This window comes from Primulina tabacum, chromosome 10 (assembly GCF_025594145.1).
Source record: "Primulina tabacum isolate GXHZ01 chromosome 10, ASM2559414v2, whole genome shotgun sequence".
NCBI classification, from domain to species: domain Eukaryota; kingdom Viridiplantae; phylum Streptophyta; class Magnoliopsida; order Lamiales; family Gesneriaceae; genus Primulina; species Primulina tabacum.
In genome coordinates, this window is record NC_134559.1 from 6117722 (window position 1) to 6130957 (window position 13236).

The window sequence follows — 13236 nt, forward strand, 5'->3', positions numbered from 1 at the left end:
ATTAGTGCTATATTGCAGCAATTTATTAGAACTAGACGAGATGTAGGATAATAAACTCTAGATAGTTGTCCAACTACATTATTAAATATCCATAAAAATTCGCAAATTGTCTTGCATATGTTCCATTGATTCGAGAATAGATAAAAACTAGAATTTATATAATGTTGTGCAAAAAAATAACACAATGAGTCCATATATTCAAATGAATCTTGTAGCAGTTTATATCTCAAGTTCCAATGAATTGGTATATCTCATGAGAATTTTCTAGGTCGCATACCATTAACCATACAAAATATGCCCCATTGTTTCATTACATTTGGATGAGCCCATAAACAAGACAAAACGACTAATTGGTTTAATGTGTGTCACGGCCCAGCCCACTTGTGATATTATCCGCTTTGGCCCGAGGTCTCACGGCTTTAAAACGCGTCACAAGGGGTTACTACTCGCTCATTTAAATGCTCAGCATCTCTCCCGTGGTTTAGCGATGTCGGATTTCGCTTAAGGCCTTCTCGCCCCCCCTTTCGGGACTCAGCAGTTCTCTCAGAGATTTGCCCCACCATCCCAAACTTACGCGAAGTTGCTCTAATACCAAGTGTCATGGCCCAGCCCACTTGTGATATTGTCCGCTTTGGCCCGAGGCCTCACGGCAATAAAACGCGTCACAAGAGGTTGCTACTCGCTCATTTAAATGCCTAACATCTCTCTCGTGGTTTAACCATGTGCGGATTTCGCCTAAGGGTCCTTCTCACCCCCCTTTCGGGACTCAGCGTCCTCCCTGAGGTTTGCCTCATCATCCCAAACTCACGCGGAGTCGCTCTGATACCAAATGTCACGGCTCAGCCCACTTGCGATATTGTCCGCTTTGGCCCGATGCCTCATGGCTTTAAAACGCGTCACAAGGGGTTGCTACTCGCTCATTTAAATGTCCAGCATTTCTCCCATGGTTTAGTGATGTGGGATTTCGCCTAAGGGCCTTCTCACCCCCTCTTTCGGGACTCAGCGTCCTCGCTGATGTTTGTCCCACCATCTCAAACTCACACGGAATCGCTCTGATACCAAATGTCACGGCCCAGCCCACTTGTGATATTGTCCGCTTTGGGCCGAGGCCTCACGACTTTAAAACGCGTCACAAGGGGTTATTACTCGCTCATTTAAATGCCCAACATCTCTCTCGTGGTTTAGCAATGTGAGATTTCGCTCAATATAATTTAATATGAACATAATGTGAATATTGATTTACCAAAATATTTTCAATATAATTTGCATTTAAAAAATAAATGCAAACATAATATTAAATTTGTGTGTCCATAAATAAATATCTATAATATTTGATATAACATGCAAAATTAATTTGAATTGAAAATTTCAAAAGTTGAACCTTGAGAAGTTAATTCCCGAATTAAAATTATTTTATTATTATTAAAATAATAATAATAAATAATTTAAAAATTAAATAATTGACCAAATAATTGAAGACAGAGTCTTCAATTTTGTCTTTAATTGTGGGTTACCTTCGAAAGCCAACATATATATATAACATTAATTTTTTTATTATTATTTTAAATAATAATAATAATCAAATAATGCATTATCATTTTCATAATGTACTGGAGGCCATTTATTATTTCTTCACGTGATTGTCTACAATTTGAAAACTTTCAACGACAAAGGGGTAAGTTTCTTACGCAAATTTCAGAAAAAGAAAAACAAATTTTCAAGGCAGAGGTATCACGGCCTGATACCAAATGTTTGAATTTTTTCTAAAAATCATGTTTCTGCACGTATATATGAAAATGATAAACAATATGCGGAAATAAATCGAGTGTTACCTCCGGCCATTGAAATTTTTTAATTTCTCTGTTTTCCTTTCGATTGAAGTCTTCTAAGTACTTCACAGCTCTCTGTAGATGGTGTATATTTCTTATGAGGTGTGTGCTTAGGGACCTCAATCGCTGCTATTTATAGGCATCTCATTCCATCGATGAGCTATTGCATGAGCCTTATTGTCAAAGGAAGAGGTGTGTGCACGTCTCAATTTCTAAAGTTGAGGCTGCATGTTCGTCAAAAATGGTAGGTTTCTTGGCCGTCGCCAATTCCTACACGCCACGCCTCTTTTAATATGTGTCATATTTCTTACACATGTTTATATGAGTATCTATGAATTGGTAGAGTAGATAAGTATTTGTGTTAAACTAATGATCAAGATTTCAATTTTCTTCAATATTTTCTTGAACGAGCCGGTCGTACAGTCTTTGTCCAACGCAATTTACCGACTAACATGACTTACATGCTATCGTGTTAGTCGAGAGTTTACCCGGTGTGCACCGAAAACCTTCAGAAGCATTTCGAGCAGATTTTTTTGATGCAAGAACAACCCCTCTTTTTCGCAAATCCTTCTGCGCAGCTTCTGTAATAATCCAACACAGATCATTATTAAGGCAATAACCTCAGATTCGAAAATCCAATATTAGAAGTTGAGAAGAAAATTCGAGAACTTGCCGATATCCCAGTTGCAAGTAACAAGAGCAGATTTGACATCCTTAATGGGAGCGCTTATTTTCTCCCTCAACTGCTTTACGAGATTCCTGTGTTCGGATGCAGATACTTCGGATGAGAAATTTCGATTAAAGTAGATCCCAAAATGATTGATGGGATGGGAATGATGGAAAATGGTTGAAGTATAATTTTCAGAAGTCATTATAAAATAACTTCCTCCTTGTGCTATACAAGTAGAATACAAATGACCACAAGTCACTGGACTATTCAGTCTCTTGTATAGAAATTCAATAGGATATTTCAAGCCTCGTCCTGAAACTCATTTCAATGATATACAATCTTAACCTTAAAACAGTAAACAGATATTTTAATTAGACCTACTGGCATGCTTAATGTGATGAAAAACAAAATACATAAAAAATTGAGAGTCCCTTCCAATCAAGATTTGGAACAGAAATAAGTCATGCATCAATAACACATAAACACAGTCACCACAATTTGTATCTATTACTATAAGCTATCCTAAAAGTTTATATCTGTAAGGATGATTGATAGGATAATGGAGTGATAGACCCGTCTTAATCAAAGATGGCAGAGTCCTCGGAGAAATCCTTTCCTCCTAATCGTTTAATTCATGCACGATCCATCCATGGACTTTGCACGACTCACTTAGGTTGCTTTTCCTATCAGCACTGGTCTTTAGCACGGGCTGCGTTTGCAGGTTGATGTTGAAGGGTCACCGTTGTGCCCACCCGTTGTGTGTTTGGTCAAAAGTTTTCTGCACGCTGTGCTTTCATCCCAACTCCTTTGGCACGTTTTCAAGGTCCCATCTATTTAGCCAAATACGTACAAATATAACATTAAAAAACAAAAATTTATAGAACGAAAATATAATTTGTACTCATCAGCATCATAAACGAAAATCTTATGCATGTGAGTATGGCATGCCACATCTTTGAGGCAGATGAACCACCAACCACTGAGTAAACCAATTTCACCGGAAACCATCTGCTTTCATCACTATTATTTTCTCACTGTCCGACAATTTCGATTAGAAATAAATCTAGCAAGCGGACTAGATCAAGTAATAGTAATTGAATGATAGTCCGGTTATTGTACCCACAAATATCGATGTTTAAATACTAGATTATGAATTGTTTTTCCTAATTTAGGCTAATCAAATTCAAGTGAGATGAGATAAATTAATTGAAACTAATTTAAACAATTTAAATAAATTAACTAAAGCAAAAATAATCCAAATTATTAATTTAGACGAAAATTCAAATTATTTAAAAACGACTAAGGTGCACGATGGTACCAAAGAAAAACTTATAATTCACGTGTCAAATTTAAATCCAATAAATTAATTACTTAATTCACGCCGAAATTCCCAAAAATATCTATTAAACGATTTCTCGAATTAATAAATCTAATTAAATCTAAAAGTCCAATTATTCCTAACTGAAGTTAATTAAATTCAACTGCATTAAGTCACTATGAAATTCCAGTTTTTCAACCTAAAATCGCACACTGAAACCGAATACTATTTCTAGTCGATTTAACCATGTGTTGATTGATGTATGAAGCAAATATTAATCTATCGCCTTCCGGTTTTAGATTAACCAACAAATATTCAATTTAATTAGCCAGATTAAAAGAACACATGATAAACATCATCAATCAATGAATAAAAATAACTAATAGAATTGAATCAAACTCAAAACATCAAAAATAATTTGTTTTGGCCCCTATCATGACCTTAGTCTATAAAAGTCTATTCGATAAATTCAAAACAAAAGTGCAAATCCATGTTTAAATTTAACGAAGAAAACATAGTTGAGAAGGTATGAAAGGAATTCCTCAGTGATTTGGCGTGTTGAGAAATTCTCATGCTTCTGCCTTCAATCTTCCTCCCTTCAATTCTTCTTCTGCGTTGTTGCTGTTTCACTGTAACCTTCTGTTCTGCATTTCCTCTCTCTTCCTCTGCTGTTACGGCTCCCCCTCTCTGTGCTCTTCTGCCTCCCTTTTATCCTTCTAAATGGGCATCCTCCTTCAATTCCTTTTAAGCTCATCTCAAACTTAAACATTGCAGATAAAATTGTAGATTTTATTTTCAAAGATGAGGCTTCATCTTTATCAAGATATACACAGATTTTTCTTCCAAAACTTCAACAATATCAAGATAATAAAATATAAGAATATTTTATTTCCTTTCTTTTGATATTTTTTTCTTTTGAAGTTTTGTAAATTTATTTTATTTCCAAATTTAATCATTTTTTCTCTTTTTATTCAAATCTACAATTATTAATTCAATTAAGCACATAATTAGGGATAAAAAGTCTAGATAAACACAAATAAAATCCTTAAATCTCTATAAGATTTGGGCTTAAGATTAACTAATATAAGAAGAAAGTGGACATCGGGAATAAGATAACCTCATAATACAAATTTCAATATTCAAATTGGCATCACAACTTTGCATTCTAAATGTTGCTCACACAACAAAATTCGTTGGTACGGGCACGCTATACCTGATATAGAGTGCAACCAAAGTTGTCATCAACCAAATTCTAAGCCCTCAAATCAACTAGTCACATTATATGGCGTCCACAGAAGCACCAAAATAAAATAATGAAAGGGACAATATAAAAGAAGAGAATAACCTCAAACCAAGAATGGAACGACGAACGGTGCACAACTAAGCATATCATCATAATACTAACGTCTAATTACAAAACAATGCATTTTCCATCTATCATTTACTTGAATCATGTCCAATTAATTTGTAAATATATAGCGAACCAACTATGGAACAGAATAACACACATAATTTGGATTAAGCTAAACGAATGCAATACAATTTGTAAATCAATAGTAAAGAGTAAGATAATTACCAATCAAGCTCAAGATTCCTGTGATGGCACAATTTACTGTGAAAATCTCTCAATGTCGCGCCTGAGAATCTGATAGCACCTTACCAAGCCTTTGCTTGAGATATGGAGAAAGCCTATCACAACTAGTTAACACATCAAGTGATTGGACCACACCTTTCCTAACAATCACATCAAAAGCTGTTGATATTCCACGAAGTATAATCTCTTTTCTCTCAAGATCATAATTATCCAACAATATAAAGAGAAATTCAAGAAGAGAATGTGTAACATCAATGTAATTAGGTAGAGAATGGACCATCAACAAAATAGCAGGTTCAAGACTCATGATATTATCCACCTTTTCATCAAAGAAGAGCCAATCATAGAACAACGCAAGCTTCACATTTGCTTCAACATAGTTCTTCAGGCCACACTTCAGTAACCAACCAATCACATCCCATCTTGGGATGATATCCGATCGAATTATGTCATTACATGGATGATGAGCACAACATATAAATCTCAGAATGTCAGTGACTACTGTCTTCCTCTCAGGCACAGCAAGAAATTTCTTCATAAACCAAATTTGATGCCGCTTATGACTTCCAATCTTCACATTAGTCAGCAAAAACCTTAACTGTGATTCCATTTCTGGAGTTATCCTAAGCAAAAAATACTTGCTTGCAGTTCGTGCACTATATGTCTGTGATATATCTACAAATCCATCAACTTTAAAGGCATTTGGATTATACAGCAAGTCTTTCCATATGTCTCGAAAGTCAGGTACATAAACTAAATCTTGCAAAAGCCTAACAAGATCTCTCCCAATGTTTAAACATAAATGAAACTCCTGTCTCAAAATTTTAACACAAAAGTCAATCTCCATTCGCCTCAAAGCCTCAATTTTTGGAACATTCAATACCCTACAGTGATCAGCCAATAACCGCAGAAACACATACAAAGCACCAGTCAAAACAAATGGCTCCTCCTTTAACAAACAATCCCATTTGCTTGACAATAGGCAGATCATTTCAAAGCACAACCACAGATTCTCTTCGCCAAAGTCCCCACCAACAATCTGCCTCAAAAGGGCGACCAACAAACCATCAAACCCAACTGCCGCCACATTAACCATCTCCCGAGTTACCCAAAGCAACTGTTTCCGCACAAGATCAACAAGTTTCGCATACATCTCATTCACAATCTTGATGAGCAGCCCAGTAAAATACTCATATCCATCAGTACTTTTGCCATGTAAGTGCTTGATGTGAACTTTAGCTAGGTGAGATTCGCATAAAATGCCGTAAAGGATTGCTCTATTGAGATTTTCATACTCTTTTTGAGTTGGGATAGTTAGAGGAAAAGGGGGTCTCAGGTTGGGTTCAAGAGAGATGAAAGCTTCCCTTACAGAGATTTCAAGGGAGTTTTCTGCTTCATGAGTGCGTCTAAGTGCAAATGTTACAAACGACTCTACACCAACACAATATTCATTTGCTGATTTCAAGGGAGTTTTCTGCTTCATGAGTGCGTCTAAGTGCAAATATTTCAAACGACTCTACACCAACACAATATTCATTCGTTTGAAATCCATTCTCCAACCGACGATACATCCAATTTCTATCGTTATCCTTTTTATCCTACAAAAATAAATACATGAAATAAAACAAATTAAACTATATATCATAATCTACAAATCTGAAACATTTTCCAACACTTAATTAATTAATTGATACACAATGTTCGCAATCGCGGTCGCGGAGACCATCGCGGAAGTCACCGTTCCAGTTCTCATTACATTTCACGGAACGGTCACGGCGCGGATATTTTTTAAAAATTAATATAAATTGAAAATTTTGAAAAATTATTTATAAATATGTAAATCAAAATAAACATCATTAAATAGATTATTTGATGAAAACAAGATAGTAAATATATTTTTTAAAATTTTATTCACACCTTGTTGAATCACAAAGCATATCTTTGTTATATATCGAAATTTTCACAACCCTCTCAAAATTTAAATATAATATTAAGAAAGTTTTGGGTTATAGTCAATTAAACGTTTGAATTTTTTTTCAATTGGAGGTAAATATGTTAACCTAAATTGGAATTAAATTTCTTCAAAGCCTACTTTAGAGTTACATATTATTTAACATCAACTAAAATACATCGACTAAAATCAATCTTTTACAATTGATGACATTAAAATAGATCATGACATTAAAAGATAGTTACTCTAAGTGTCTCAAATTTAATAATATAGTATATAATAATATAGGGAGTATAGATATCAAAACTTGTTTACCCACATTTCATGAACGGATGCATTCAATTTTAACTTCGAATAAATCAATGTTTTTTTAAAAAAATATTAGTTGAGTAAAAGCTTTGGAAGATAAAATAGAATTATTTAAAAAATTTGTTAACATAAAATATAATCATTTGTTTAAAATAAAATTGACTTTTAAATTTATCAAGTAGTTAATTGATCACTAATCTTTTCAAAATTATTGATATCATGTTTTTCAATCATAAAAAATTGAAGGAAAAAAAACCAAAAGAAAAACGTTGGCTCCATTTCTCTCTCTCACGTCCAAACTCTTCCTCTCTCCCACACACACTTTCTCCAACATATACATGGCGGAAAATTAGGGAAAAATTAGGAAAATGGCGTAAATCGGCCGTTCCTCTCCGATTATAGCCAAAATCCGTTACTTTCCTACATAACGGCCGTTCTACCGTTATCGCAGTGATTATCGGAGCTTCAGAGCACCATCCTTTCCAGGTAGGAAATTTGTATCGGCCACTGAAGTTCCGGTTATGGAACGGCCGGAACTATACCGATATTGCGAACCATGTATACGATATAAAAAATAGTAATCTGAACAGGATATAATAAGATTCAAAATATGAAATCTCGAGTTTAATACCTCAAAAACGGGAAGACGGGTCGTCGGAGAAGACTTGTACACGCCGATATAGAAGCGAGACAAGAAATCGCAGCTTGAAGTGGCGAATATATGGGAATAGATCCCCTGCAGTTTGCATCCCCTGGGGTGTAAAACGTTTTATACCCAAGACGCTTTTTTATATATATTTTTATTTTTTTCATTTTTTTGGGTTTTTTATTTTCATCTCTTTTACTCACTCTCAATTTATATTTTTAATTTTTTTTTAGTTTTTTAATATATTATAATTCTTTAATTTTCAATTTTTGGAATTTTTGTATCCATCTTTTTTTTTATTTTTGACATTTTGTTTCTCTTTGTGTTGAGAGTAAATCTTCACATGTTCGATTCATCCATTTTCTTTTTTTTATTCCCATTAATTTTTAAAAAAATTTACAACAAGGGAGGAGATGATTCGAATATAAAAATTTCTGTCCAATTCTTTTCTAATTTTTTGGCTACCGAATTTATTTATTTTTGGAGCAAAAATATATCATTATTTATTTTTGTTTCCATATTGACATATATAACAAGTTGGTACATTAGTATACAATATATAAGTATAAATTATAACTAGAAAAAATGATACAGTAAAAATTGATAAGGTAAAAAGAGAGTAGAAAATCCTTTAAAAAAATTAGAATGTATACAAAAAAAGGACAAAAAGAAAAACAATAAGAAGAAAGAATTAATTAAAATATATAAAAAAGCAAAAAAAAAGGAAATAAAATTGTGTTCCCCTGCCGTGGGATGCTCACAGTAGAAGATCCAGTCCTCGAATATATAGGCATTTAGCGACGGTGTTCTAGAACCGTCGCTAATGTTCTGAAAAACGGTCGCTATGTAGCTACAATTTACAAAACTGTCGCTATTTATACAAAACCGTCGATGTCGTTGAACCGTCGCCACATTACAAAGTTGCATGCATAATACTTGAAAGTCAAAATTTTACTAACAAGAAAATTTCATTTTTAGTGTGTTTTCAACATTCAGGACACGTTTAATATTGAGATGAAGGTGAAGATATAAAGTTTATATTTTCATATCATATTCATGTCATTGTTGATAACTTGAATAGCTTCAAGAAATGAGGATAAATGACTTGAAATAACTTGATAACTGAGTAAAAGAATGAATGAGGATGCAAGTCAAGAAATTTTTACCCAGCATTACAGCCTTCAGCTAGATGTTCAATGGCACAGATAGTTCCCAGAGCCACTACTCGATGGACTAATGGATGTGATGAGATCTGGAGTACTAACTCTGCATCCCACAACTGAACACATTACAAGAAACCATTACTCGGAGTAAAAGTTAAACAAAAAGATGCAGTTTCACCTTTTCTAGAACAATAATATCAGAAAAAATAAGTTGGTCAGATCATTGATAAAAGTATATACATGCAACTACTCATTTGAATGACATGTAGAATGCGATGTTACTTTATAGAGATCAAAGAGAAAAAAGTAATTAAGAGTGCTGTCTAGCTTTGCTAGGTAAGGAGTAAGAAAATATTCTGTTGGGATATTTTTCAATCTTTGGGGTTATTTCCTTTTGAAGGTTTGGTCATTAGTTTTGCGAGGAACTCTTTTTATTATTTCGAATGAAAACCTTCTCGTTGAGTTCTGTTTTTCGAATTTTAGATAAATTGTTACCGACTTATCTTTGGGTTCATAACTTCATATCAGTGTATCTTTGGGTATACTGGGTGAAGTTTCACTACGTTTAGCATAGACTTAGGACATCTTGCATTAATTTTTGCCGAAGCAATGGAGAAAAAATTCAAATAAGGTAAAAAAAAATATCACAAAGCCATTTATTTAACCACATTCAAGAATGAATAAATAAAAACCCAACCCATGAATTGAACGAACATTAACCGCATGAAATGGCAGTGGAGGAGCTAATCAATTCTATCAAAAATCAATTAACCGAACAGAATCATCCAGCCTCATACATGAAAAAATCCCAAAAAATATATGTGTGTGTGTTTTCATGATACACAGTCACATGATTTGTTCGAGCATTTGCTTGCATCAATCAGCAGGGAATGAAGACATTTATCACTATTGATAAAGGCAAATCATAAAAAAATAAAAGGATTTAAAACAAATTATCGTCAATTAGGGATTTACCTCAGCCACTGGGAATGCGATCGACGAAACTGTGAAGGAAAAAATGTATTCTGTGCGACACTGGTTTGAAGCCCGAGTCGGGACGGCCTAAAGTCTAATGAGTCTCCCTCACGAGGTAAAATGTTTTAAAATAAAATAAAAAATGTTTTTCAAAATTAACAGTCCTCACATTTTTTGAATTATTAATTCACGAGCCTCTCAATCACTATTTTGTGTTTTCACGAGTAGAAAATGCGAGCGCTATTCGTTTTTTTGTTTTACATAAACTTTCGAAAATTTCCCTCAATCACACAATTTCAAAGAAGACAAAACGTCATTCGTTTCAAAAGATTCCACTTCTATATTATCGATATTGGTGGATGGATGCTCAGACAGTGACAACAAGTTACATCACTGTAAAAAAACGGTTGGATTAGCGACGGTTATAGGATAAATCGTCGCTACTTTTTAATAAAACCGTCGCCTACTAAAGTAAGCGACAGTTTATCAAAAACCGTCGCTATTTTAGCGACGGGTTATCATAAAACCGTCGCTAATATTGCGACTGTTCGAATAAACCCGTCGCCATTTTGTGCGACGGGTTTTTTGACCGTCGCCTTTGGCAATGTTTATATTTAAGTCCATCGCCATATTCGGCGACGGTTTTTGTAGACCGAGCGACAGTTTATATGTAGACCGTTGCTAATATAAACGACGGTTTAACTAAATTGGCGACATTATTTTTCAACAAAATCGTCGCTAATTTGTAACGGATCATTGAGAAATCGTCGCTGATAGAAGGCGACGCGACCTTCGGTTACGGACCATCCAAACCATCGCTAAAACCGTCGCCTAACCCTTTGGGCGACGGTTAAAACCGTCGCTAGCTTCTATTTTTTTGTGTAGTGCCTTCTGAAGGATAAATGATTGTGATATCATTATCTCACATTAGTAAAAAAATGAAAGTTCAGAATAAATCACTATAATAATATTTAGAAACTTGACAACTTCTCAAGAAAGAGAAGAAAAATCTGAGGATTAAAATCCGAAAATCCATATTGAAACTTGGAAACTAATCTCTTCAATCCAAAATGGCAGAGTCCTCCAGTGAATTTTCTTTCCTCTTACTCGTTTAACTCATGCACGATCCATCCTGCACGGACTTTGCACCATTCACGTGGGTTGCTTTTTCTCTCAGCCTTGGTCCTTAGCATGCATGGCCTCCGTCTCTGATGCAAGTTAAAATTGTAGGGTCACCGGTGTGCCCACAAATCACCCACGGTTTAAGCCACAGACCCGTGGTTGCATTTGGCAATGTTACGTTAATTATGATGAATTTAAATACACCCAAAAATCATATCATCTCGAAGTGAAAAAAATATTGCATGATATTCCAACACTACTGAAATCTTCCATTTCAACAAAATCTGATTATTTCGAAACCCAAATTTCGCCTATGTTCGTAAATTTGTTATATAGTTACCATGAACATTCGAAAATTAAATAACATATGTGTTTCATGTCCGGTATAATTGCAAATTCATGGAATTGAACCTTTTTATCAAATTTTTTTTGGTCTAATGAAATCACAAAGCTTGATGTTAGACATGCATTCTTTTTTGATGGCTTCCTAAGCCATCAGAACTGAGAAGCTTCTGGCCTGGCATTGGTCACACATAATGGACCATTCTTCTTAGTCACCATACGACTCTCCAATATTCAACTTGGACTATTAAAAAGTTTCTTGAAATTTTATATTTTAATTTGGAAATTTATATTTAAAAATCCAATTATTTTCTATAATGGGCTTACATATTTAAATAACAATTATATTATATATAATATCTAATTCAATTGAGTCAAGCAAGTGATTTATAAAATCGATTCAATATTTCTATTTAAAGTATGAAATTTAATGTGTAAAAATCATATAATATTAGCGAGGTTTTTGATAAGATTCTAATGGAAGTGTGCCATTTATAGTAATTGCTTTGAAAATGAACCATGAATGGACATGTTGAAGAATTGTAGTCCCCAAAACCAAACCTAAAAAAACAAAAAAGTATCCTTCCTTCCCATTCAAAGAGAATTAAGGATATTCTAATAGGAATCAAAAGTGAGAGATTTAATTGATCCCGTGAAGAACTAAGGAGATTTGGTTGTGGAAGACTACATCCAAATAGATTTTCTATCGTAGATTTCGATATGTTTTACATGAATTATTTTTGATAATTTGATATGACTGTTTAAATATTCTATTATGTTTAGAAAACCTAAAGTTACGACAAATTTTATCAGAGCCATCATTCAATTTTTTTTAAAAAAAGAAAATGGTCGATGACTGGCCAAGCCACGACACGACAGTGTTCGGACGACCATGCGCACTAGTCGCCGCCGTCGAGTTGGACGGTACCAGGCGGCTGCGGAAATGATAGTGGGTGAATCCATGAAGGTGAGGGTGTTATATTTTATTTTAGATTTTTTTTAAAAAAAAATTAATTAACCTTTCATGATAAAATTCTCTTGGATTGGATTATTACTGTTATTATTTAAATCTTTTTGAGTTCAACAGTTAAAAATTGACATAGGATTTGTATGTCGTATGATAATTCAATTCACATAAACTGTTCCACCTGTTGGATCATTATTCATTGAAATTATACGTTGTTAGAGTAACATCTATAATGTAGATTTATTTATTTTTGAAATATTATAATGTATTTCTATAATGAAGACCCGTACCTCGTATTGAAGGGGATCTATCATATATTCGGAGTATCATTTTTGGTATGTTTTGATATA

The 13236-nt window shown here is 34.0% G+C and overlaps 1 protein-coding gene across 8 annotated transcripts; it reads right to left on the reverse strand.

The window, feature by feature from the left end:
• Window positions 1-2483: 2483 nt before the first annotated feature.
• On the reverse strand, window positions 2484-10555 carry LOC142505266 (uncharacterized). 8 transcript variants are annotated; one of them, XR_012804394.1, is made up of 4 exons: window positions 8303-8459; window positions 5394-7009; window positions 3169-3329; window positions 2484-2844 (listed from the first exon to the last, which is right to left on the reverse strand). XR_012804394.1 is itself a non-coding variant. In XM_075618177.1 (4 exons), exon 3 carries the CDS (start codon window positions 6892-6894, stop codon window positions 5443-5445), a length of 1452 nt encoding a protein of 483 aa, XP_075474292.1. In that variant the 5' UTR covers window positions 6895-7009; window positions 9484-9596; window positions 10456-10555; the 3' UTR covers window positions 2869-3329; window positions 5394-5442. The 8 variants fall into 8 exon arrangements, 5 of the variants coding, with proteins under 5 accessions (XP_075474292.1, XP_075474289.1, XP_075474291.1 ...); XR_012804395.1 differs by having other exon boundaries at window positions 2496-2588; XM_075618177.1 differs by lacking the exons at window positions 2484-2844; window positions 8303-8459 and adding exons at window positions 9484-9596; window positions 10456-10555 and having other exon boundaries at window positions 2869-3329.
• Window positions 10556-13236: the final 2681 nt, after the last annotated feature.

Coding starts and splice junctions, on each gene's coding strand:
- LOC142505266 (XM_075618177.1), bottom strand. CDS start 6,894: ATGAAGCAGAAAACTCCCTTGAAATCAGCAAATGAATATTGTGTTGGT.